Here is a 23482-nt window from a genome sequence, read left to right as displayed (position 1 = left end):
ATCTAGCTATCTTATTTATACTTGACTGAATTGTAATGATGATTTTTTTTCTAATCGTAATTTGACCTAATAGCCATACAAAAAAATGACTCTATTAGTACTGACTAGGTTTAGCTTTTCACGGTTGTAGATGTTACTTCAGTTTCGGTGCGGGAAAACATGTACAACATACTAACAGAATTGAAAAAGAACAGAGAGATTTGGGCTCTTTATTTTTTCAAAGCAGGTAAAGAGGGCATCAGGGCATTGGAACGGTGTCCTCAAAAATGCATATTCCTTGTGGGCATGGAGGAAGAAGGAATTAGTAAGCAAGGTTAATCAGAGGCAGAAGCTTAGCCCCATTCACACAGAAATAAATCAGGTGAGCAACCCCAGATTTTAGCATGATATTTTTACTATGATGCTGTTGTATTAATATTTTCTAAATTTCGAAACACAAAGTGAATGTTTGAAAATTGCTGGGTCCCAGTGTTGGTGGCTGTTGGAGTTTCTGGACCACTTGCTAGCAGTGATTTAAAACTTATAATTAGCTAAAATCCAAAAAAAAAAATAAAATCAACAACAAAAATTGTTTGGTGCAGAACATGCACCTTGACAGTGGCACTAACTTGTTATTCTCTAGAACATGTTAGAATAGGTCTATTTTTGCCAGTGCCCTCTCCTCCAGTCCTCTGATTACGTTTCACTAGAGTTCCTTAACAGAGTGCTGTATATTCATGGGACCCTTTTTAAAAAGAAGCAAAACAAAAGATGACTTTTTTCTATGTGATTAATATATCTTACTTGATGTGCTTTTCCTAAACCTCAGTGGCTTTTCCCTTAGGCAGGGGTCGGGGTGGAGGGCAACCTACTGGATACGACTGTTTTCAGATACTTTAGAAAAAAAAAAACAACCCACCTTTTTGTAGACATGCTTAATTTTTAAGCGGTTAGGCACTGAGAGTAGCAGAAATCCTGCAAAGCTTTATAGTCTTTTCGACGCTCACCTTGTCATTTCTCTGAGTAATGTCTTGATTTCAAAAATAGTGCTTTTCTCATGCCCTGAATCCACTGGAGAGGGGTGTTGGTATTTTCAGGTAACAACATTTGTGAGCACACATATTGCAGACCAACATGTAGTACCCTCCCCCATTTATCATTTTCATTTCACTTCTCTCATTCTTTTTTATTTTGGAAAATCCTATTGCTATGGTGTGTACCTTCATCTGCCAGCAAACACCATCTACACTAACATTTGTCCCACAAGCATCCTCAAGAGAAAAAGTTGTTGCACCTTATGTATATCTCAAGCAAACCAAAATATGATGCTCTTCTGCTTTTGTTTTATTCTAAATTGTTGTATCATATCTTTCTGAAACCATTCTGAATCTAGTTGAAATTCTCAATATTTATGCTTTTACCTTAATTTCTAGATTCAAACCTGTGTATAAATTTTTGAACAAAAGATTTATATCCTAGCCCTTCTGTGTGTTGCTGGAAGTGGATGATTTAGTCTCAGATGGAGACACAGTACTGTTCCAGTTTTCTTTAGCCTTTTATTTATTTAGTTATTCTGGGTATTTTCCTATGTAATTTTGAAGTGTGTAGAGTATATTATAGTTACTGAAGCTGCAGCTCTAAGAAGCTGAGTGAAAGAGAGAAAATACTGTAAGACGCCCTTCTTAAGTGTTTGTTTGTTTGGATAACTGTAATGAGGCCAGGAAAAGGCAAAAGGTCCCACAGCCACTTTGAAGACACAGGTTCTTATCCCCAAACTAGGTTAGGTCCCAGATTTTAGATCAAAATGGTGAATTCTTGAAAGCCCTCTTTTTTAAAAGGATATATCATACCATTGTAATTCTGACAGTCTTTTCCCCCCCGAAAATATATTTATTTAATTCCGTCAGATGAGCTTTCTACCAGTGCCCCCTCAAAGCCATGCTGAACTCATTCCCACGTTGTCACTGTTATTATAGTTCCTGCCATTCAAACTGCTGCAGAGAAAAAAAGGGATGGAACACTATGAACAAAAAGGAGCATCTGAACGGGTCTGGTTATTTAGAATCCAACTTGTGTAATCCCTGTCACTCTCTTATCAAGTCAGATGCTACTCTGCCTGAGTCATAGAAAATTTTGTTTGCACTCTGTAGTCCTTGGCTCCTCCTCTGGAAATGTTTGCACCTATGTAAAATCTCAAGCAGATTATAAATCAATACAGCACTAGGAGTAAGCTGAAAACTGAATGACATGTTTTGTTTATACAGTTCTGGGGGAGGGATGGGGAATATCAAGTAACTCTGTTCCAAGTTTGGCATTTGGCATTAATGTGAAGCAGTGGGACCATGCTGCCTGCTAAAGTACTGTATGAATCCTAAGTGTTCTGGAGACCAGCAGCTGGAGGCTGGAGGCCAGCATCCATAGAGCAAAGGGGAAGCATCGCCGCTTCTTGGGGGAAAAGGAAGGAAGTCGTGCAAGGCCTGGAGTCCTCATTTGTAAAGGGAAAGTCGGGGTGTACGGGATGCTGTGAGAAGGTTCACCTTTGACTGCACTGCTCCACAGAGCCCTCAGATAAGGCCAATCCTAATGGGCTACCTCGGCTTTAACGGTTAATTTCAGTAAGTCCTGTTTCAAAGGTTTGTCTTTTTTTGCTTCTACCGTCAGTGCCACTGTTTTCCACTGCAGTGTTTTGACTTCCCAAACCACCTTCTCCAGAGAGAACAATGTATTGCTGAAAATGGGCAGTAGAAGCAAATGCTCTTATTACAGTTGACCTATAAAGTATTCAGAGTGACTGTTAGGTGGGAATTAAAATTTAGCTTTCCCCACATAGGATCTTGTTTTGCACCTTATAAAGAGTGTACTAATTGTTAATTAGGTGTTGCTTTTATTTATACAAGCATTCCCAAAGAATTAGATTTGGATTTTTTGTTTATTTGAGTTTGGGAATTTTTTATTTTACAGTTATCTTATTTAGATTGACTAACATCATACTTACAATAAAAAAAGAAACAGTGGTTCAGTTCATCTTACCAGATATGTCTGGTGATGTATTCAGAGTCTGATGGACTGCTTTGCTTTTATATAGTTTGGAAGTGATAGTGAAGTTGATTATACCCCGTATTAAATGACCTTGTCCTTTTCACTGGGGACATTATCTTACATTTTAGAAAAAGAAGCAGCAAAAGAGTGAACAACAAGACAAGTACATTTGATTCCCCTCATACACCTCCATCTGTTTGTGCTACGCTTTCCTTAAAAATATCAATATACATTTTCTTCACACATACAAAAAGTTTCCTCTCCTGGCCAAATTTTATTTGCGGTGGTATGATTTATGCTAATAACGGAAAAGAGGAAACCTTGTACTTAGAAGTTCGGTGGCCACTGTTTCCTTGTTGCAGTCAGTGGTCAAAATTGTTCCTGCCCTGAAGTTGATCTTTTTATTTATTTATTTATTTATTTTTTAATTTTTTTATTAGTTTCTGCTTAATAACAAAGTGAATCAGTCATACATGTACCTCTGTTCCCACATCCCTTCCCTCATGCATCTCCCTCCCTCCCACCCTCCCCATCCCACCCCTCCAGGCGGTCACAAAGCACCGAGCTGATCTCCCTGTGCTCTGCGGCTGCTTCCCACTATCTATCTACCTTACGTTTGGTAGTGTATATATGTCCATGCCTCTCTTTCGCTTTGTCACAGCTTACCCTTCCCCCTCCCCATATCCTCAAGTCCATTCTCAAGTAGGTCTGTGTCTTTATGCCCGTTTTACCCCTAGGTTCTTCATGACATTTTTTTTAAAATTCCATATATATGTGTTAGCATACGGTATTTGTCTTTCTCTTTCTGACTTACTTCACTCTGTATGACAGACTCTAGGTCTCTCCACCTCATTACAAATAGCTCAGTTTCGTTTCTTTTTATGGCTGAGTAATATTCCATTGTATATATGTGCCACATCTTCTTTATCCATTCATCGGATGATGGACACTTAGGTTGTTTCTATCTCCGGGCTATTGTGAATAGAGCTGCAATGAACCTTTTGGTACATGTCTCTTTTTGAATTATGGTTTTCTCAGGGTATATGCCTCGTAGTGGGATTGCTGGGTCATATGGTAGTTCTATTTTTAGTTTTTTAAGGAACCTCCATACTGTTCTCCATAGTGGCTGTACCAATTCACATTCCCACCAGCAGTGCAAGAGTGTTCCCTTTTCTCCACACCCTCTCCAGCATTTATTGTTTCTAGATTTCTTGATGATGGCCATTCTGACTGGAGTGAGATGATATCTCATTGTAGTTTTGATTTGCATTTCTCTAATGATTAATGATGTTGAGCATTCTTTCATGTGTTTGTTGGCAGTCTGTATATCTTCTGTGGAGAAATGCCTATTTAAGTCTTCTGCCCATTTTTGGATTGGGTTGTTTGTTTTTTTGCTATTGAGCCGCATGAGCTGCTTATAAATTGTGGAGATTAACCCTTTGTCAGTTGCTTCATTTGCAAATATTTTCTCCCATTCTGAGGGTTGTCTTTTGGTCTTGTTTATGGTTTCCTTTGCTGTGCAAAAGCTTTGAAGTTTCATTAGGTCCCATTTGTTTATCTTTGTTTTTATTTCCATTTCTCTAGGAGGTGGGTCCAAAAGGATCTTGCTGTGATTTATGTCATAGAGTGTTCTGCCTATGTTTTCCTCTAAGAGTTTGATAGTTTCTGGCCTTCCATTTAGGTCTTTAATCCATTTTGAGCTTATTTTTGTGTATGGTGTTAGGGAATGATCTAATCTCATACTTTTACATGTCCCTGTCCAGTTTTCCCAGCACCACTTATTGAAGAGGCTGTCCTTTCTCCACTGTACATTCCTGCCTCCTTTATCAAAGATAAGTTGACCATATGTGCGTGGGTTGATCTCTGGGCTTTCTATCCTGTTCCATTGATCTATCTTTCTGTTTCTGTGCCAGTACCACACTGTCTTGTTTACTGTAGCTTTGTAGTATAGTCTGAAGTCAGGGAGCCTGATTCCTCCAGCTCCGTTTTTCGTTCTCAAGATTGCTTTGGCTATTCGGGGTCTTTTTTTTTCCAAACAAATTTTGAAATTTTTTGTTCTACTTCTGTGAAAAATGCCAGTGGTAGTTTGATAGGGATTGCATTGAATCTGTAGATTGCTTTGGGTAGTAGAGTCATTTTCACAATATTGATTCTTCCAATCCAGAAGCATGGTATATCTCTCCATCTATTTGTATCATCTTTAATTTCTTTCATCAGTGTCTTATAATTTTCTGCATACAGGTCTTTTGTCTCCTTAGGTAGGTTTATTCCTAGATATTTTATTCTTTTTGTTGCAATGGTAAATGGGAGTGTTTTCTTGATTTCATTTTCAGATGTTTCATCGTTAGTGTACAGGAATGCCAGAGATTTCTGTGCATTAATTTTGTATCCTGCTACTTTACCAAATTCATTGATTAGCTCTAGTAGTTTTCTGGTAGCATCTTTAGGATTCTCTATGTATAGTATCATGTCATCTGCAAACAGTGACAGCTTTACTTCTTCTTTTCCGATTTGGATTCCTTTTATTTCCTTTTCTTCTCTGATTGCTGTGGCTCAAACTTCCAAAACTAGGTTGAATAAGAGTGGTGAGAGTGGGCAACCTTGTCTTGTTCTTAATCTTAGTGGAAATGGTTTCAGTTTTCCACCATTGAGGACAATGTTGGCTGTGGGTTTGTCATATATGGCCTTTATTAGGTTGAGGAAAGTTCCCTCTATGCCTACTTTCTGCAGGGTTTTTATCATAAATGGGTGTTGAATTTTGTCAAAAGCTTTCTCTGCATCTGTTGAGATGATCATATGGTTTTTCTTCTTCAGTTTGTTAATATGGTGTATCACATTGATTGATTTGCGTATATTGAGTAATCCTTGCATTCCTGGAATAAACCCCACTTGATCATGGTGTATGATCCTTTTAATGTGCTGTTGGATTCTGTTTCCTGGTATTTTGTTGAGGATTTTTGCATCTAAGTTCATCAGTGATATTGGCCTGTAGTTTTCTTTCTTTGTGACATCCTTGCCTGGTTTTGGTATCAAGGTGATGGTGACCTCGTAGAATGAGTTTGGGAGTGTTCCTTCCTCTGAAATTGTTTGGAAGAGTTTGAGAAGGATGGGTGTTAGCTCTTCTCTAAATGTTTGATCGAATTTGCCTGTGAAGCCATCTGGTCCTGGGCTTTTGTTTGTTGGAAGATTTTTAATCCCAGTTTCAGTTTCAGGGCTTGTGATTGGTCTATTCATATTTTCTATTTCTTCCTGATTCAGTCTTGGCAGGTTGTGCATTTCTAAGAATTTGTCCATTTCTTCCAGGTTGTCCATTTTATTGGCATAGAGTTGCTTGTAGTAATCTCTCATGATCTTTTGTATTTCTGCAGCGTCAGTTGTTACTTCTCCTTTTTCATTTCTAATTCTATTGATTTGAGTCTTCTCCCTTTTTTTCTTGATGAGTCTGGCTAATGGTTTGTCAATTCCTTAAGTTGATCTTTATGCACAGAATTAGTTATTGTGAACATTACTACTCTTTCCAGAGATTTTCTAATAACTTGGGCCAGAACTGGTTACCGAGGAGCAAGGACCTAATTCCATGCCTCCACACCCTCCCACTGCACCGCACCACACGTCTTACCTCACAAGCTCTAACCTAAATCACAGAGGCACGCGTTTGGTGGACTAACCATGACCTCCCCTGGCGGCCTCAGGGGAGTGCTCACGTCCACTGACACCTCACTTTAGTGCCTCAGCTCGTAGCGGCAGAACTGGGGTGGGGGAGGTTTGTGATCTGGAGCTCAGCACATGCTCGGCAACATGTTTCTCATTTCCTTAGCATTCATGGCTTGCTCTCAGGAATCTGTCGAAAAGGAATAAAAACCACCTGAGAGTCCACGTTACCAGATTATGAACTTTTCCCATAGGTTTGAATTGCTTACTTACCTATTATAAATTAACCACAGCTTCATTTGACCACCAGGTCTTAAGTCTGTTGACAGTTTTCAGCATGACCGAATGGCTCATTTTTCTTGCTTTCAGAAATTGGCTTGGTTCTCTTTAGAGTTGGTGTAAACATGCCATGTAATAAATGATTTCCACTTAATGGTACAACAGAATTATTGCTTTCTTAGATGTATGTGTAGTAAAAGTCAATCTACACGTTTATATAATTTCTTTCCTCAAAATCTTATACTTAATTTGATATTTCTAAAACTTGCACATGTAAGTCATGTGTATAACATGCTAAAGTACTTTAACTGTGATCTTAAAACTGAATAAAAAATATTTAATAAAAAATCAGAATATTGGGCTTCCCTGGTGGCGCAGTGGTTGAGAGACCACCTGCCGATGCAGGGGACGCGGGTTCGTGCCCCGATCCGGGAAGATCCTACATGCCGCAGAGTGGCTGGGCCCGTGAGCCATGGCTGCTGAGCCTACGCGTCTGGAGCCCGTGCTCCACAACAGGAGAGGCCACAGCAGTGAGAGGCCTGCGTACCGCAAACAAAACAAAACAAAACAAAAAAACTCAGAATATTTTAGTATTGCAAGAGTTCTGCAGCTCTTAATAGTTTGTAAATCCACTATCTCATTTGTAATTAACATTCTCAATTCTCTTACTCTATGCCTTTTTATAAGGGAATAGTTAAGACAACTTTCTTTGTTGAAAAGGGTATAAGGTATGACAAAGCCCTGAGATATTTCAGGAAATTGTATTTATTGAGAAACTGACCAAGAACCCACATTTTTCCCTGTTACTGTAAGAAGTCTCCAGAGAAAGATTTTCAAAGACTGTCAGTTCAGTTCTTCTCACTGGAAGAAGTCTGGCTCTTTTGATCCCTAACTGAATTTACATAAATCATCTACCTTTGACCATTCAGAGGTACTTAAGAACATTGCTTTTGTTCTGGACCATATGATGTATTTTAAAATTTAAAGTTGAAACATAACATATAGTGCTTCTTTGCAAATATGAGTCCAAATAAGAACAGAAATCAGTCACTGTAGAAAAACATGTAGCCCAACAGAAATCTTGACTGGGCAAGGAAGCTTCACCTACTTCACCTAGGGACGAACCCGCGTCCCCTGCATCGGCAGGCGGACTCTCAACCACTGCGCCACCAGGGAAGCCCTGAAAGGAATTTTTTATCCAAAGTTTATAATGAGTGTCTACAAATCAGTGAGAAAATTACAAATGCCCAGTTTAAAACTGGGCAAAGGATAAAGACAAGTTATTCACAGAGCAAACTGTATAAATAATAAATCAACACATAAAAAAATGTTCAACCTCACTAGAAATCAGGGAAAAGCCAATTTAAACATGAGATAGTATTTTTAACTTCAAATTGGGGGGGAAAACCGAAAGAGGGAGTGTTGAGGAAGGATTTGGGAACCAGTTCTTTACATATAGTACTGATAAGGTTGTAAATTTCAGGGAAATTTGTGAAGGAACATTTCAAAAGTTTATACATCCAGCAGTTCTACTTCTATAAATCTTTCCTAGAGATATGTGTACCTGTGTGCAAATTTATATTTACAAAGAAATATTTTCTGCTGCATTGTTGGCAATGACAAAAAATTAGAAGGAACCCAAATTCCCATCAATATGAGTGGTTAAATGACAGTAGAGCCATACTCTAGAATGCTCAGCTTCCAGTAACCAGAATAAGCTCAACCAATGTGCACTGATGTGAAAAATTTCCAAGATACATCTTAACCCCCTTGGTAGTATTCTTTTTTTTTTTTTAATTTAATTAATTTATTTTTGGCTGTGTTGGGTCTTCGTTTCTGTGCGTGGCTTTCTCTAGTTGCGGCGAGCGGGGGCCTCTCTTCATCACGGTGCGCAGGCCTCTCACGGTCGCGGCCTCTCTTGTTGCGGAGCACAAGCTCCAGACGCGCAGGCTCAGTAGTTGTGGCTCACGGGCCTAGTTGCTCCACGGCATGTGGGATCTTCCCAGACCAGGGCTCGAACCTGTGTCCCCTGCATTGGCAGGCGGATTCTCAACCACTGCGCCACCAGGGAAGCCCCGGTAGTATTCTTTATATCTTAAAATGTGCATACCTATGACACATAAATTCCATGTCTAATTTTCTGTCCTACAAACCTACGAAAAGCTACAGACTTCTGATCAATATCCCCCAAACTATTGTCAATTGTAAGAAGTATGTCCAAAAGAAAAAAAAAAGAATCAGAAATCTGTTCAAAACCAGCAGATTTTAAAGAACTAATTATCCCCTCACCCACCTCTGTTTTGCTAGAGCAACACTGGAAGACTGCAACTAGGAAAGAGAGCAAGCCTAACTCCCACCTCAAATCTTGTCTCTCAACTACAGGGTATGATGAAGTCATTTAAAAAATATATTTAAAGGAGACTGAACCCTTAGGTGAAAGACCCCAAGAAGTTATTTCCCTAAAATAGACAGTAAATAAGGAATTTGGAATGAGTTGCAGTGGAAAGATGTGAAATGTCTTTCTTTGGGTCTTCTTAAAATGATAACATTCCCACATATGTCTGCAGTGTTTTAAATATTTTACATTTATGTAGTAAACATTGAAAGACAGAAAGACAGAGGTTATTTCCAACTAGATGTTATCCTTTCCCCCCAATGGAACTATGCTTTCCTTTCTAGACACATGAGCTCTCCTTTTTCGAGTCTGAGATTGGAAGTTCTCATGGTTGAATTGTTAACACATTTATCTTTATTTGGGTTGAGTTTGATCCAGCTACTCTGAAGACTATGGTTTCTTCACTAAAAATTGCTTCAGTTGTAGATTTATCACCTGGTTGGCAAACACTGGCTAACTTCAGGCACAAGAACATTACTCTGAACCTGGGTGTGGTTAGTGAGATAGAAACCAACATTATTTTTTCCTTCATGATATGAAATATACTCTATCTTTACTCCCAGGGTTTTGTCCAAAAAACTCATAAAACATAAATTGACTCTGCCATTCAGACTCCCATGTTCTCCTCCAATGGACACAGCAAAGTCTAAGTTCAATTACACCAAGACTGATGCCAAATTTCAAAAAACGAGAGCACCCTCCATTTCTGCTAGTGCCAGGTGTGTTGTTCCAGGTGCACGGAAGTATCTTAAAAAGTCTTAGTAAATCTCATTCTACAATAAATAATTACTCAACAAGTTCTCTCTGGACCAGGGTATACTAAGCCAGTGTCTGCTTTGTATTGCAGGTGAAGAAGTTTGTGGTCTTTCATGGAGCTTCCGTTTACCAACCTGGAAATGGCATTCATTTTATTGGCTTTTGTTATCTTTTCCCTCTTTACTCTGGCTTCCACCTACACTGACCCGGATGAGAGGAATGAAGGTAAACAGAGAGAGCTCTTCATAAGAGTCCCCGTTTCCTTTCCCCACCCAATCATCTTTCTCTATGGTTTGATTTGGTTTAGTTTCTATTCTGTATGTGAGAATGAGTTTGTTTTGGGGTGTGCTGTGTGTGTGTGTGTGTGTGTGTATGAGAGAAAGGAGACAGAGAGACAGAGAAGGAGAGTTTTATTAAATAGCCTGAAATATCTACTGTGGCATTTTACCATTATTTATTAAGAGAGGTTTGGAAATGGAAACGATTATTCACATGACTTTTAATCCCAGAATTTTGCAGGTCTTATGCTCTGAATTTTATATATATATATATATATATATGTATATGTATATATATAATTTTTCTTTCACCATCCTCCCATCACTGCCCCTCATCCCTGTCCCCCATCAGAAACTTAAAATGTGCAAAAAGCACAATATCTTTCAAAGTCATTAAAGGTAATTTTCACAGGCTAAATGCAAGTTCACAAGAAACAAATTCCATTATTGTATACATATATGGTGTGTGGAGGTGTGCATTTTTGTTCAACTATAAATAAGAAGGAAAAGAATTAAAGGTTTTTTCCTAATGAGCTCTTGTCAAAGCCCAAACTTTCAAAAAAAATGTAGAAGCGTTTAAAAAACTCAACACCACACGTTTGCTTATTGCCAATCATAACAATTATTAGCAATAATATGTAATTTAAATGGCAGTTCTTGGTATTTCACTGTAGTTCAGGTCCTACCAAATTTCACACAAAATTAATGGTGACTGACCATTTTTGAGGGCAAAAATTATATATATATATATATATATATATATATATATATATATGTATGGCATATGCTAAGGAAATAATATATGTTTGTAGAGAATAAGATAAAATCATAAAAAGAAAACTGTGCTTCCTAAAATTGTGATACCTCTCCATCAGTTTCTGGCTGTGAAAGAAGTGCTCTCTGTAAAAGACAATAGTATTCTCCATCTTATAAACATACTACATTTACAGAAGTAGAAAACAAGAAGCCACAGTAAACAGACATTCCAATTCGTGCTGACATGAAGATTGGGAAGCATAACTGGAGTCCATAAAGTCTTTTTCATGCTCCATATTGTTTTAGTTTAAAATGGGTTTGGCTGAAAGAAAGAGTAAGAGCAAAATTGCAGTTACTTTAACTAGATGATAATGTCTTTCTCTCACACATAAAGGAAGCCTGGGGGTAGGAAGTTCCCTCCTGACACGACTCCCTGGTGTCCTGGACCCAGGCCACACTGTCTTGGTTCCCTCCCATCTTCTATGGCAGCTCCCATGTCCGGCACTGACCCAGCTGGCCCATCTTCCACTATCATCTATGCATGCCTGTCAGCAAGAAGAAGCAAGAGGGCACACCTCTGTCTTTTAAGAGCGCTCCCAGAACCTACACTCACCACTTCCCTTTGGCCAGAATTTAGTCCACGGACATACCCAAAGGAAAGCTGGGAAATGTAATAGTTATTCTGAGAGGCGTGTGCGGAGCAAAAACTTTGGGTTTTGTTCCTAAAGGAAGAGTGGTACAACCAGCAGTGTCTGCCAGACACGTAGACTCCTAACCATGCATTCACTACGGGGCTGGTAGTCATGAAATCGGGGAATATTTGAGCTAGAAGGAATGTTAAGAGAGCATCTGATTTACTGATGCTTAACCAGAACTGAATATCAGAAAGGCACCTCATACTTGGGGCCCATCACAAACCCAGCAAATACGCATTTCTGGGTGTCCCACCTGGCCACGTGTCTTTAAACAAGACCCCCTACCCACCCCGCCCCCATTTTTCTAGCTTTCTTCTCTGGTTAAGAAGCATTGACCAACTGTTCATATTTCAGATGTGACCACAGAGACCAACAAATATTTAGTGAGCTTCTCAGGTGCTCAGTTAATTAGCAGAAGAGCCAAAACTAGAGCACAGACTCCCCGTTGCAAGTTCCTGCCCCCTCTCTGCACTCCCATGACTCCCCAGTTATGATCCATGGACACAGAGAGCCAGAAGACTGGGCCAGTCATAGAAATTTACCTTTCCTTTACACTTCTGTATTCCGTTTTTCATAAGTTCCTTTTTCTTCTGCTCTATTCCTCCTATATCTGAGGTCTACTTTCCAAGCTAAAGCAATTCCTCCATTTGAATACTGTTCACTGACAGAACTAGACCCAGCTGCCCAAGAATTCTCATCGAAGAACACCCTTGCTTCCCTTCGTGACCACCAGGTCGGTGCCAAGCACAATTTTGCATGAAAGTACAAAATGTATACACTTTCCTAAATGTGGTAAGACCCAGGAGTAAAACCTACCTTCATTAAAATTGCAGGGCTATTTTAATATCCTTTCTGGCACAAGCAGAGAATTGCAGGGGCCACAAAAATAAACTTAAGAGAGGCAGATTTAATTTCACATGTTTATTTAAAATCTAATAGACTCAGCTATGGGTAATGAAGAATCTAAATCTGAATGGGACTCAGCTCCTATGTCAGGGAGCTGATTGTCTCGTGGAGGCTTCAGTTGTATAACCAGAGCAGACCCAGTGAATGGGCTACCAGAGTTTTCAACTAAGGAGGATGGGGTCAGAACGGAAGCTCTTTCTTTGGGGTATTGCGGTGGGCTTCACGGAAGAGGTGGCCACCCTGATGCGGGTGATATTGACAGAGTAGGGTGGGTGGGGTGCATTCCAACTAAGAAAACAGCTTAAGGAAAATTACCTGACCGCAAAAAATTAAATGTATAAGAGGAAAAATCAACTATAGTTTGGAATGTACCTTAAGTCCAACAAGGAATTGAACAGAACTGATCATTGGCCAGTATCTTCTCAAGTCCTTCAGAGGTCAGAAGACGAACAAAGCATTTTAACAGGGCGTCTCTTAAACGTAAGAGATGGGTGCCTCTGACCTCAGCCTCCCACGTGAGAGCAAAGGCTCTCAAGCTCTAACTTGCACATAAGTCACCTAGAGATTTTATGAAAAAGTAGACTACTGTTCAGTAGGTCTGGGTGGGACCTGAGATTCTGCATTTCTAAGAAGCTTCCAGGTGACGACCATGGTCTAGAAGACGAGCCCAGCCACAGATGTGACACTTGCAGGCCCCAGGGGACCAAGCTCATCTGTGTGCAGCAGGGGAGGCGGGAGCTTGGCTACGTGGCTGGGCGTCCACGTTCCGTCCCGTAAGCAAGGCCCTACAGGACACGGGGCAGACCCAGAGCTGGAGGGCAGGGCCTCAGCCTCCAGCACAGCGCAGTCTTGCCTCAGGTCCTAACGTGTCAGGAGTGGGTGGATTAAGGTTTAAGAAAATATTTTATATGTTTAGAAGAGTTGAGAGTCATTCTTATTTTTTTAGGGAAGAAATTGTATTTAATTAGATTAATTAATTAATCATTTTTAGTTGAAGTATAGTTGATTTACAATGTTGTGTTAGTTTTAGGTGTACAGCACAGTGATTCATATATATATATTCTTCTTCAGATTCTTTTCCATTATAGGTTATTACCAAATATTGAGTATAGTTCCCTGTGCCATAGAGTAGGTCCTTATTGGTTATGAGAGTCACTCTTTAAAAATCAGAATATTGGAGTGTGCAGTGAAGCGGAGGCAGAGCGGCTCCGCGAGCTCCTCTCTCTCCACTTTCCCATAGAGAACCCCTGACTGGCCGCTGAGGGCGAGCCACACACACGCCCTCGCGCCCGGCGAACCCGCGAAGTCAGTATCATATGACACAGGCTTTGCCGCAGTTCATCTTCCTCCCTGTGTACTTTCCGTTTGCCTTCCTGGAATTCTGCTGCATCACAGAAGCTGGAAGTTCTGATGTTCCATTGAAATCACGATGGAAAGTCTTGACTTGACCGGTCAGAGCAATGAAAGGCGGTAATAGAAATAAAGATTATTCCGCAGAAGGAGAAGGAGCTGGAAAAGGACCAAAACGAAAGTGCCTTCAGTGGCATCCATTGCTAGCAAAGCAACTTCTTGACTTTTCAGAAGAGGAAGAAGAGGAAGACGAAGAGGAGGATATTGATAAGGTTCAACTTCTTTGGGCCGCTGGTCTAGAGCAAGATGGTGAAACTGAAGATGATGAATCACCAGAACAGCGAGCCCGGAGACCAATGAATGCATTTCTCTTATTTTGCAAACGTCATCGCTCTCTTGTACGTCAGGAACACCCCAGGCTTGATAACCGAGGTGCTACCAAGATACTAGCTGATTGGTGGGCTGTTCTCGATCCAAAGGAAAAGCAGAAATACACAGACATGGCCAAGGAGTATAAACATGCATTTATGAAAGCAAATCCTGGCTACAAATGGTGTGCTACCACAAACAAGCCTGTGAAATCCCCAACATCCACTGTCAATCCACGGGAGAAACTATGGGCCTTCCCATCTGACTCTTCAAGAGCCTTGCCAAGCCCCAAGAAAACAAAGCCTGAAGAAATGCCTCAGCTTAACTTTGGGATGGCTGATCCTACTCAAATGGGAGGCCTGAGCATGCTGCTTTTAGCTGCAGAACATGTTCTTGGGACACCAGAGATATCCTCTGGCACTTGCAGGCCTGATGTTTCAGAATCCTCTGAATTGTGTCAGAAGTCACCATTATTTCAGTTTGCCGAGATATCTTCAGGTACCTCCCACCCTGATGTTCCGTCAAAACAATGTCAAGCATCAGCCTTGTTTCAGTTTGCAGAGATTTGTTCGAAGACTTCACAGTTGGGCGGTGCTGAACCTGTAAAACGCTGTGGAAAGTCTGCCCTCTTTCAACTGGCAGAGATGTGCCTGGCATCAGAGGGGGTGAAAATGGAAGAATCAAAGCTAATAAAAGCCAAAGAATCAGATGGCGGAAGAATTCAAGAATTGGAGAAGGGCAAGGAAGAAAGAGAAATGAAAATGGAGAAAATCGATGAAGCCAGGTTCCAGAAAGAAGCAGAATTTGAAAAATCAGCTAAGGAAAATGTAAGAGATTCTAAGGAATTACGAAATTTTGAGGAGCTGTGAATGGATGATATAATGGGTATAGAAATGGAAGCTCCTAAAGCAATTAAAAAGGAAGAATTAGAAGACGATCAAAAATGTAGTCACTTCCCTGATTTTTCTTACTCTGGCAGTAGCAAGATAATAATAAGCGATGTTCCCAGTAGAAAGGATCCCATGTGCCATCCTCATGGCATTAGGATCATCGAGGATCCCACAGCATTAAGCAAACCAGACAAGCTAAAAAAGAAAAAGAAGAAAAACAAAATGGATCGACATGGAAATGATAAATCCACACCCAAGCAGACTTGCCAAAAGAGGCAGTCCTCGGAATCTGATATCGAGAGTGTCATGTACACCATTGAAGCTGTTGCAAAGGGAGACTGGGGCATCGAGAAGCTTGGAGATACCCCTCGCAAGAAGGTCCATACATCCTCGAGTGGCAAGGGAAGCATTTTGGATGCCAAGCCACCAAAGAAGAGAGTGAAATCAAGAGAGAAGAAAATGTCAAAGGAGAAATCCTCAGACACCAGCCAAGAGTCAAGACCTCAAGATTTTATCAGTATTTCTGCCAGCAAGAACATTTCTGGTGAGGTACCAGAGGGTATAAAAGCAGAACCTTTGACCCCTACGGAGGCTGCATTACCACCCAGTCTATCGGGACAGGCCAAGCCTGAGGACAGTGAGTGTCACAGAAAAATAGAGACTTGTGGCTCCCGGAAATCTGAGAGGTCTTGCAAAGGTGCTCTTTATAAAACCCTGGTGTCTGAGGGTATGCTCACGTCTCTGCGAGCTAATGTTGGCAGAGGGAAACGAAGGTCAGGAAAAGGAAAGTCCTCTGATCATGAAGAGTGTTGGCATGAAGAAAGCTGGACGTTTCACCAGAGTGGGACCAGTGGAAGCAAGAAGTTCAAGAAGACAAAGGCAAAGGAAGACTCTCTCCTTGGCTCAGCAAAGCTGTGTGAAGAATTTGAAAAGAAATTCCACAGCCTCCCTCAGTATAGTCCTGTTACATTTGACGAGAAATGTGTACCTGTCCCAAGAAAAAAGAAGAAGACTGGACATATGTCCTCAGAACCGACCAAAACCAGCAAAGGTCCTTTCCAGTCTGAGAAAAAGAACTTATTCCACAAAATTGTCAGCAAATACAAGCACAAAAAGGAGAAGCCTAATGGTCCGGAAAAAGGAAGTGGGGATAAATGGTCAAACAAGCAACTCTTCTTGGCTGCCATTCACCCTACAGAAGCCGTATTTTCAGAAGACAGAAACACCACAGAGCCTGCTTATAAGGTTAAAAATGCCCCATCCATTCCCAACACTCCAGAGCCAACAACAGCGCAAGAACCCTTGGTGGGCAGTCAAAAGAGAAAAGCAAGGAAAACCAAGATCACACACCTTGTCAGGACAGCAGATGGCCGGGTATCACCAGCAGGAGGTACTTTGGATGACAAACCAAAGGAACAACTGCAGAGGAGTCTTGTTAAGGTGACCGAGACAGGCTGCAATGACGAATGCTCACACAACCAAGAGGCCACGGAGACGCGGAGCAGCACCCCGGAGATGCCCGCCGTGTCTGCGTTCTTCAGCCTCGCTGCGCTGGCCGGAGTGGCTGCCGTGGAAAATGCATAGAAGTCAGAGATCCACTCCGCTCACCCATGACGGACAGCCAAAAGAAATGCCCCAGACTCCTGTACTTATTTCTTGCGCTGACCAGTGAAGCGCCCTTTAATTGTAAAACATTGTGCTTTACCTACTACCCTAGCCTTGTCTTTATTGAGAGATGCTAGTGAGTCCATGTGGTGGAAACTAGAGACAGCAAACAAGTGCTTGTTGCCCTACACGGCCCAGATTCACTTGAAGCAGAAGTTGGCACCCTGGGCCAGTTTGTTCTTTCAGAACCCAGAGTCTTTGAGGGTGATGTTGTCTGTCTGATAATGAGCAGAAATGGGATGATCCTAGAGCTTTGCTTTCTATTGAAGGCTTTTGATGGTAATAGGTGGTAACTTGGTAAAAGGCTGCCTTTACTGTAGCTCATCCAGCATCTCTTTTACCAACCAGAGAGTGTGAAACTAGTTTCATATATTACCTAGTTATTCTTTCCAAACAAAAACAAAAAACAAAAAAACAAAAACTGACACACTGCACTAGTTATTATTAGATATTCTTAGTCTTTTTTGTACATGGAGGTTTATGTTCTAAGATGGTTTATATAATAGGTTATACCTACATTTATATTGTAGAATAATATTAAAAAGCCTCTTCCAGAGACTCCCAAACAGCACGGGCAGGCAGATGTACCAGTGTTAGCGGTGTATGCTCGGCCTTGTGGTCCATCTATTCTGCACTTTTATATTTCCCACCAGAGTGGTAGTTTGCTGGCCAAAAGAGAAAGGGAGAGATGAAGAAAAATTACAGTTCTTACAAGCAGAATTTGTTTCTTAGCCTTGAGTGACCAAGAAGAATTTGCTTGGGTCCAATTGTGGCGAATATTTTCCCAGACAGGGGAAGAGTCCAGCAGATTACAGATTACTGATGTTTTCATGCCTTGAGGATTCTTTTATTTTTACACAAGGGTCTGAGTGACCAATGGATCGTTCATACAGACAAAAAAAGAAACATAGTATTCAGAAGTGACCTTAGTATTACTTCACTATTGAGAACACATTGAAGACACACTCACTTTGTGTGGTCTTTGAGCTACAGCCCTTTTACATGCATCCCAGACAGACTGGACGGGTAGCAATTGCTATGCACAGCCTAATTGGCACTGCAGGTTTTTAGAGCCATTTTGAGTTTTTGTGGTTACGGAGGTATTGATGAGGGAGGTGTGCCTGACCAGAGTGGGACTCGCAGTTATAGATCCACCTGCAAGTTTCCTGTTTCCTTTTCATGTTTTGTTGCTTTTGAACATAAAACCAACTATACATATTCCAGTGCAACAGGATTAACTGGCTTAGAACATTCAACATATTGACTCCACCACCTGACGTTCACAGTATCTTGTTTCTTAGCAACAGATGCAAAGTGATAAATCAAAATTAGTCGGCGGCTACAGATTTTACAGGGTATTTGTTCCATAGCACAAAGTATTTCCCCACTCTTGCATCACAGCACAAACTACCAAATTTTAATTATTGGATTCCAGCAATAATTTTTACTGGTTTTCAAAGTGGAGGAATTTTGATAGTGTTAGTTCAAGGTGGAAACTTTTGAATTAGATCTCTAAATGGTGACAGTTTACAAGGTTTTATCTAGCTATCTTATTTATACTTGACTGAATTGTAATGATGATTTTTTTTCTAATCGTAATTTGACCTAATAGCCATACAAAAAAATGACTCTATTAGTACTGACTAGGTTTAGCTTTTCACGGTTGTAGATGTTACTTCAGTTTCGGTGCGGGAAAACATGTACAACATACTAACAGAATTGAAAAAGAACAGAGAGATTTGGGCTCTTTATTTTTTCAAAGCAGGTAAAGAGGGCATCAGGGCATTGGAACGGTGTCCTCAAAAATGCATATTCCTTGTGGGCATGGAGGAAGAAGGAATTAGTAAGCAAGGTTAATCAGAGGCAGAAGCTTAGCCCCATTCACACAGAAATAAATCAGGTGAGCAACCCCAGATTTTAGCATGATATTTTTACTATGATGCTGTTGTATTAATATTTTCTAAATTTCGAAACACAAAGTGAATGTTTGAAAATTGCTGGGTCCCAGTGTTGGTGGCTGTTGGAGTTTCTGGACCACTTGCTAGCAGTGATTTAAAACTTATAATTAGCTAAAATCCAAAAAAAAAATAAAATCAACAACAAAAATTGTTTGGTGCAGAACATGCACCTTGACAGTGGCACTAACTTGTTATTCTCTAGAACATGTTAGAATAGGTCTATTTTTGCCAGTGCCCTCTCCTCCAGTCCTCTGATTACGTTTCACTAGAGTTCCTTAACAGAGTGCTGTATATTCATGGGACCCTTTTTAAAAAGAAGCAAAACAAAAGATGACTTTTTTCTATGTGATTAATATATCTTACTTGATGTGCTTTTCCTAAACCTCAGTGGCTTTTCCCTTAGGCAGGGGTCGGGGTGGAGGGCAACCTACTGGATACGACTGTTTTCAGATACTTTAGAAAAAAAAAAACAACCCACCTTTTTGTAGACATGCTTAATTTTTAAGCGGTTAGGCACTGAGAGTAGCAGAAATCCTGCAAAGCTTTATAGTCTTTTCGACACTCACCTTGTCATTTCTCTGAGTAATGTCTTGATTTCAAAAATAGTGCTTTTCTCATGCCCTGAATCCACTGGAGAGGGGTGTTGGTATTTTCAGGTAACAACATTTGTGAGCACACATATTGCAGACCAACATGTAGTACCCTCCCCCATTTATCATTTTCATTTCACTTCTCTCATTCTTTTTTATTTTGGAAAATCCTATTGCTATGGTGTGTACCTTCATCTGCCAGCAAACACCATCTACACTAACATTTGTCCCACAAGCATCCTCAAGAGAAAAAGTTGTTGCACCTTATGTATATCTCAAGCAAACCAAAATATGATGCTCTTCTGCTTTTGTTTTATTCTAAATTGTTGTATCATATCTTTCTGAAACCATTCTGAATCTAGTTGAAATTCTCAATATTTATGCTTTTACCTTAATTTCTAGATTCAAACCTGTGTATAAATCTTTTGAACAAAATTGTCCTAGCCCTTCTGTGTGTTGCTGGAAGTGGATGATTTAGTCTCAGATGGAGACACAGTACTGTTCCAGTTTTCTTTAGCCTTTTATTTATTTAGTTATTCTGGGTATTTTCCTATGTAATTTTGAAGTGTGTAGAGTATATTATAGTTAGTGAAGCGGCAGCTCTAAGAAGCTGAGTGAAAGAGAGAAAATACTGTAAGACGCCCTTCTTAAGTGTTTATTTGTTTGGATAACTGTAATGAGGCCAGGAAAAGGCAAAAGGTCCCACAGCCACTTTGAAGACACAGGTTCTTATCCCCAAACTAGGTTAGGTCCCAGATTTTAGATCAAAATGGTGAATTCTTGAAAGCCCTCTTTTTTAAAAGGATATATCATACCATTGTAATTCTGACAGTCTTTTCCCCCCCGAAAATATATTTATTTAATTCCGTCAGATGAGCTTTCTACCAGTGCCCCCTCAAAGCCATGCTGAACTCATTCCCACGTTGTCACTGTTATTATAGTTCCTGCCATTCAAACTGCTGCAGAGAAAAAAAGGGATGGAACACTATGAACAAAAAGGAGCATCTGAACGGGTCTGGTTATTTAGAATCCAACTTGTGTAATCCCTGTCACTCTCTTATCAAGTCAGATGCTACTCTGCCTGAGTCATAGAAAATTTTGTTTGCACTCTGTAGTCCTTGGCTCCTCCTCTGGAAATGTTTGCACCTATGTAAAATCTCAAGCAGATTATAAATCAATACAGCACTAGGAGTAAGCTGAAAACTGAATGACATGTTTTGTTTATACAGTTCTGGGGGAGGGATGGGGAATATCAAGTAACTCTGTTCCAAGTTTGGCATTTGGCATTAATGTGAAGCAGTGGGACCATGCTGCCTGCTAAAGTACTGTATGAATCCTAAGTGTTCTGGAGACCAGCAGCTGGAGGCTGGAGGCCAGCATCCATAGAGCAAAGGGGAAGCATCGCCGCTTCTTGGGGGAAAAGGAAGGAAGTCGTGCAAGGCCTGGAGTCCTCATTTGTAAAGGGAAAGTCGGGGTGTACGGGATGCTGTGAGAAGGTTCACCTTTGATTGCACTGCTCCACAGAGCCCTCAGATAAGGCCAATCCTAATGGGCTACCTCGGCTTTAACGGTTAATTTCAGTAAGTCCTGTTTCAAAGGTTTGTCTTTTTTTGCTTCTACCGTCAGTGCCACTGTTTTCCACTGCAGTGTTTTGACTTCCCAAACCACCTTCTCCAGAGAGAACAATGTATTGCTGAAAATGGGCAGTAGAAGCAAATGCTCTTATTACAGTTGACCTATAAAGTATTCAGAGTGACTGTTAGGTGGGAATTAAAATTTAGCTTTCCCCACATAGGATCTTGTTTTGCACCTTATAAAGAGTGTACTAATTGTTAATTAGGTGTTGCTTTTATTTATACAAGCATTCCCAAAGAATTAGATTTGGATTTTTTGTTTATTTGAGTTTGGGAATTTTTTATTTTACAGTTATCTTATTTAGATTGACTAACATCATACTTACAATAAAAAAAGAAACAGTGGTTCAGTTCATCTTACCAGATATGTCTGGTGATGTATTCAGAGTCTGATGGACTGCTTTGCTTTTATATAGTTTGGAAGTGATAGTGAAGTTGATTATACCCCGTATTAAATGACCTTGTCCTTTTCACTGGGGACATTATCTTACATTTTAGAAAAAGAAGCAGCAAAAGAGTGAACAACAAGACAAGTACATTTGATTCCCCTCATACACCTCCATCTGTTTGTGCTACGCTTTCCTTAAAAATATCAATATACATTTTCTTCACACATACAAAAAGTTTCCTCTCCTGGCCAAATTTTATTTGCGGTGGTATGATTTATGCTAATAACGGAAAAGAGGAAACCTTGTACTTAGAAGTTCGGTGGCCACTGTTTCCTTGTTGCAGTCAGTGGTCAAAATTGTTCCTGCCCTGAAGTTGATCTTTTTATTTATTTATTTATTTATTTTTTAATTTTTTTATTAGTTTCTGCTTAATAACAAAGTGAATCAGTCATACATGTACCTCTGTTCCCACATCCCTTCCCTCATGCATCTCCCTCCCTCCCACCCTCCCCATCCCACCCCTCCAGGCGGTCACAAAGCACCGAGCTGATCTCCCTGTGCTGCGGCTGCTTCCCACTATCTATCTACCTTACGTTTGGTAGTGTATATATGTCCATGCCTCTCTTTCGCTTTGTCACAGCTTACCCTTCCCCCTCCCCATATCCTCAAGTCCATTCTCAAGTAGGTCTGTGTCTTTATGCCCGTTTTACCCCTAGGTTCTTCATGACATTTTTTTTTTAATTCCATATATATGTGTTAGCATACGGTATTTGTCTTTCTCTTTCTGACTTACTTCACTCTGTATGACAGACTCTAGGTCTCTCCACCTCATTACAAATAGCTCAGTTTCGTTTCTTTTTATGGCTGAGTAATATTCCATTGTATATATGTGCCACATCTTCTTTACCCATTCATCGGATGATGGACACTTAGGTTGTTTCTATCTCCGGGCTATTGTGAATAGAGCTGCAATGAACCTTTTGGTACATGTCTCTTTTTGAATTATGGTTTTCTCAGGGTATATGCCTCGTAGTGGGATTGCTGGGTCATATGGTAGTTCTATTTTTAGTTTTTTAAGGAACCTCCATACTGTTCTCCATAGTGGCTGTACCAATTCACATTCCCACCAGCAGTGCAAGAGTGTTCCCTTTTCTCCACACCCTCTCCAGCATTTATTGTTTCTAGATTTCTTGATGATGGCCATTCTGACTGGAGTGAGATGATATCTCATTGTAGTTTTGATTTGCATTTCTCTAATGATTAATGATGTTGAGCATTCTTTCATGTGTTTGTTGGCAGTCTGTATATCTTCTGTGGAGAAATGCCTATTTAAGTCTTCTGCCCATTTTTGGATTGGGTTGTTTGTTTTTTTGCTATTGAGCCGCATGAGCTGCTTATAAATTGTGGAGATTAACCCTTTGTCAGTTGCTTCATTTGCAAATATTTTCTCCCATTCTGAGGGTTGTCTTTTGGTCTTGTTTATGGTTTCCTTTGCTGTGCAAAAGCTTTGAAGTTTCATTAGGTCCCATTTGTTTATCTTTGTTTTTATTTCCATTTCTCTAGGAGGTGGGTCCAAAAGGATCTTGCTGTGATTTATGTCATAGAGTGTTCTGCCTATGTTTTCCTCTAAGAGTTTGATAGTTTCTGGCCTTCCATTTAGGTCTTTAATCCATTTTGAGCTTATTTTTGTGTATGGTGTTAGGGAATGATCTAATCTCATACTTTTACATGTCCCTGTCCAGTTTTCCCAGCACCACTTATTGAAGAGGCTGTCCTTTCTCCACTGTACATTCCTGCCTCCTTTATCAAAGATAAGTTGACCATATGTGCGTGGGTTGATCTCTGGGCTTTCTATCCTGTTCCATTGATCTATCTTTCTGTTTCTGTGCCAGTACCACACTGT

The 23482-nt window shown here is 40.3% G+C and overlaps 1 protein-coding gene across 1 annotated transcript; it reads left to right on the top strand.

The window, feature by feature from the left end:
* Positions 1 to 14194: 14194 nt before the first annotated feature.
* LOC307049457 (HMG box transcription factor BBX-like) lies at positions 14195 to 17015 on the top strand (the record flags this gene model as incomplete). Its single annotated transcript, XM_079699040.1, is given in 3 exon segments — positions 14195 to 15319; positions 15323 to 16920; positions 16922 to 17015. Coding segments are annotated over 3 exon segments (2817 nt in total).
* Positions 17016 to 23482: the final 6467 nt, after the last annotated feature.

This window comes from Hyperoodon ampullatus (genome assembly GCF_949752795.1).
Source record: "Hyperoodon ampullatus genome assembly, chromosome: 1".
NCBI lineage: Eukaryota > Metazoa > Chordata > Mammalia > Artiodactyla > Ziphiidae > Hyperoodon > Hyperoodon ampullatus.
Note: the sequence above shows the minus strand (reverse complement) of the source record. Positions and strands in the feature narration are given on the sequence as shown.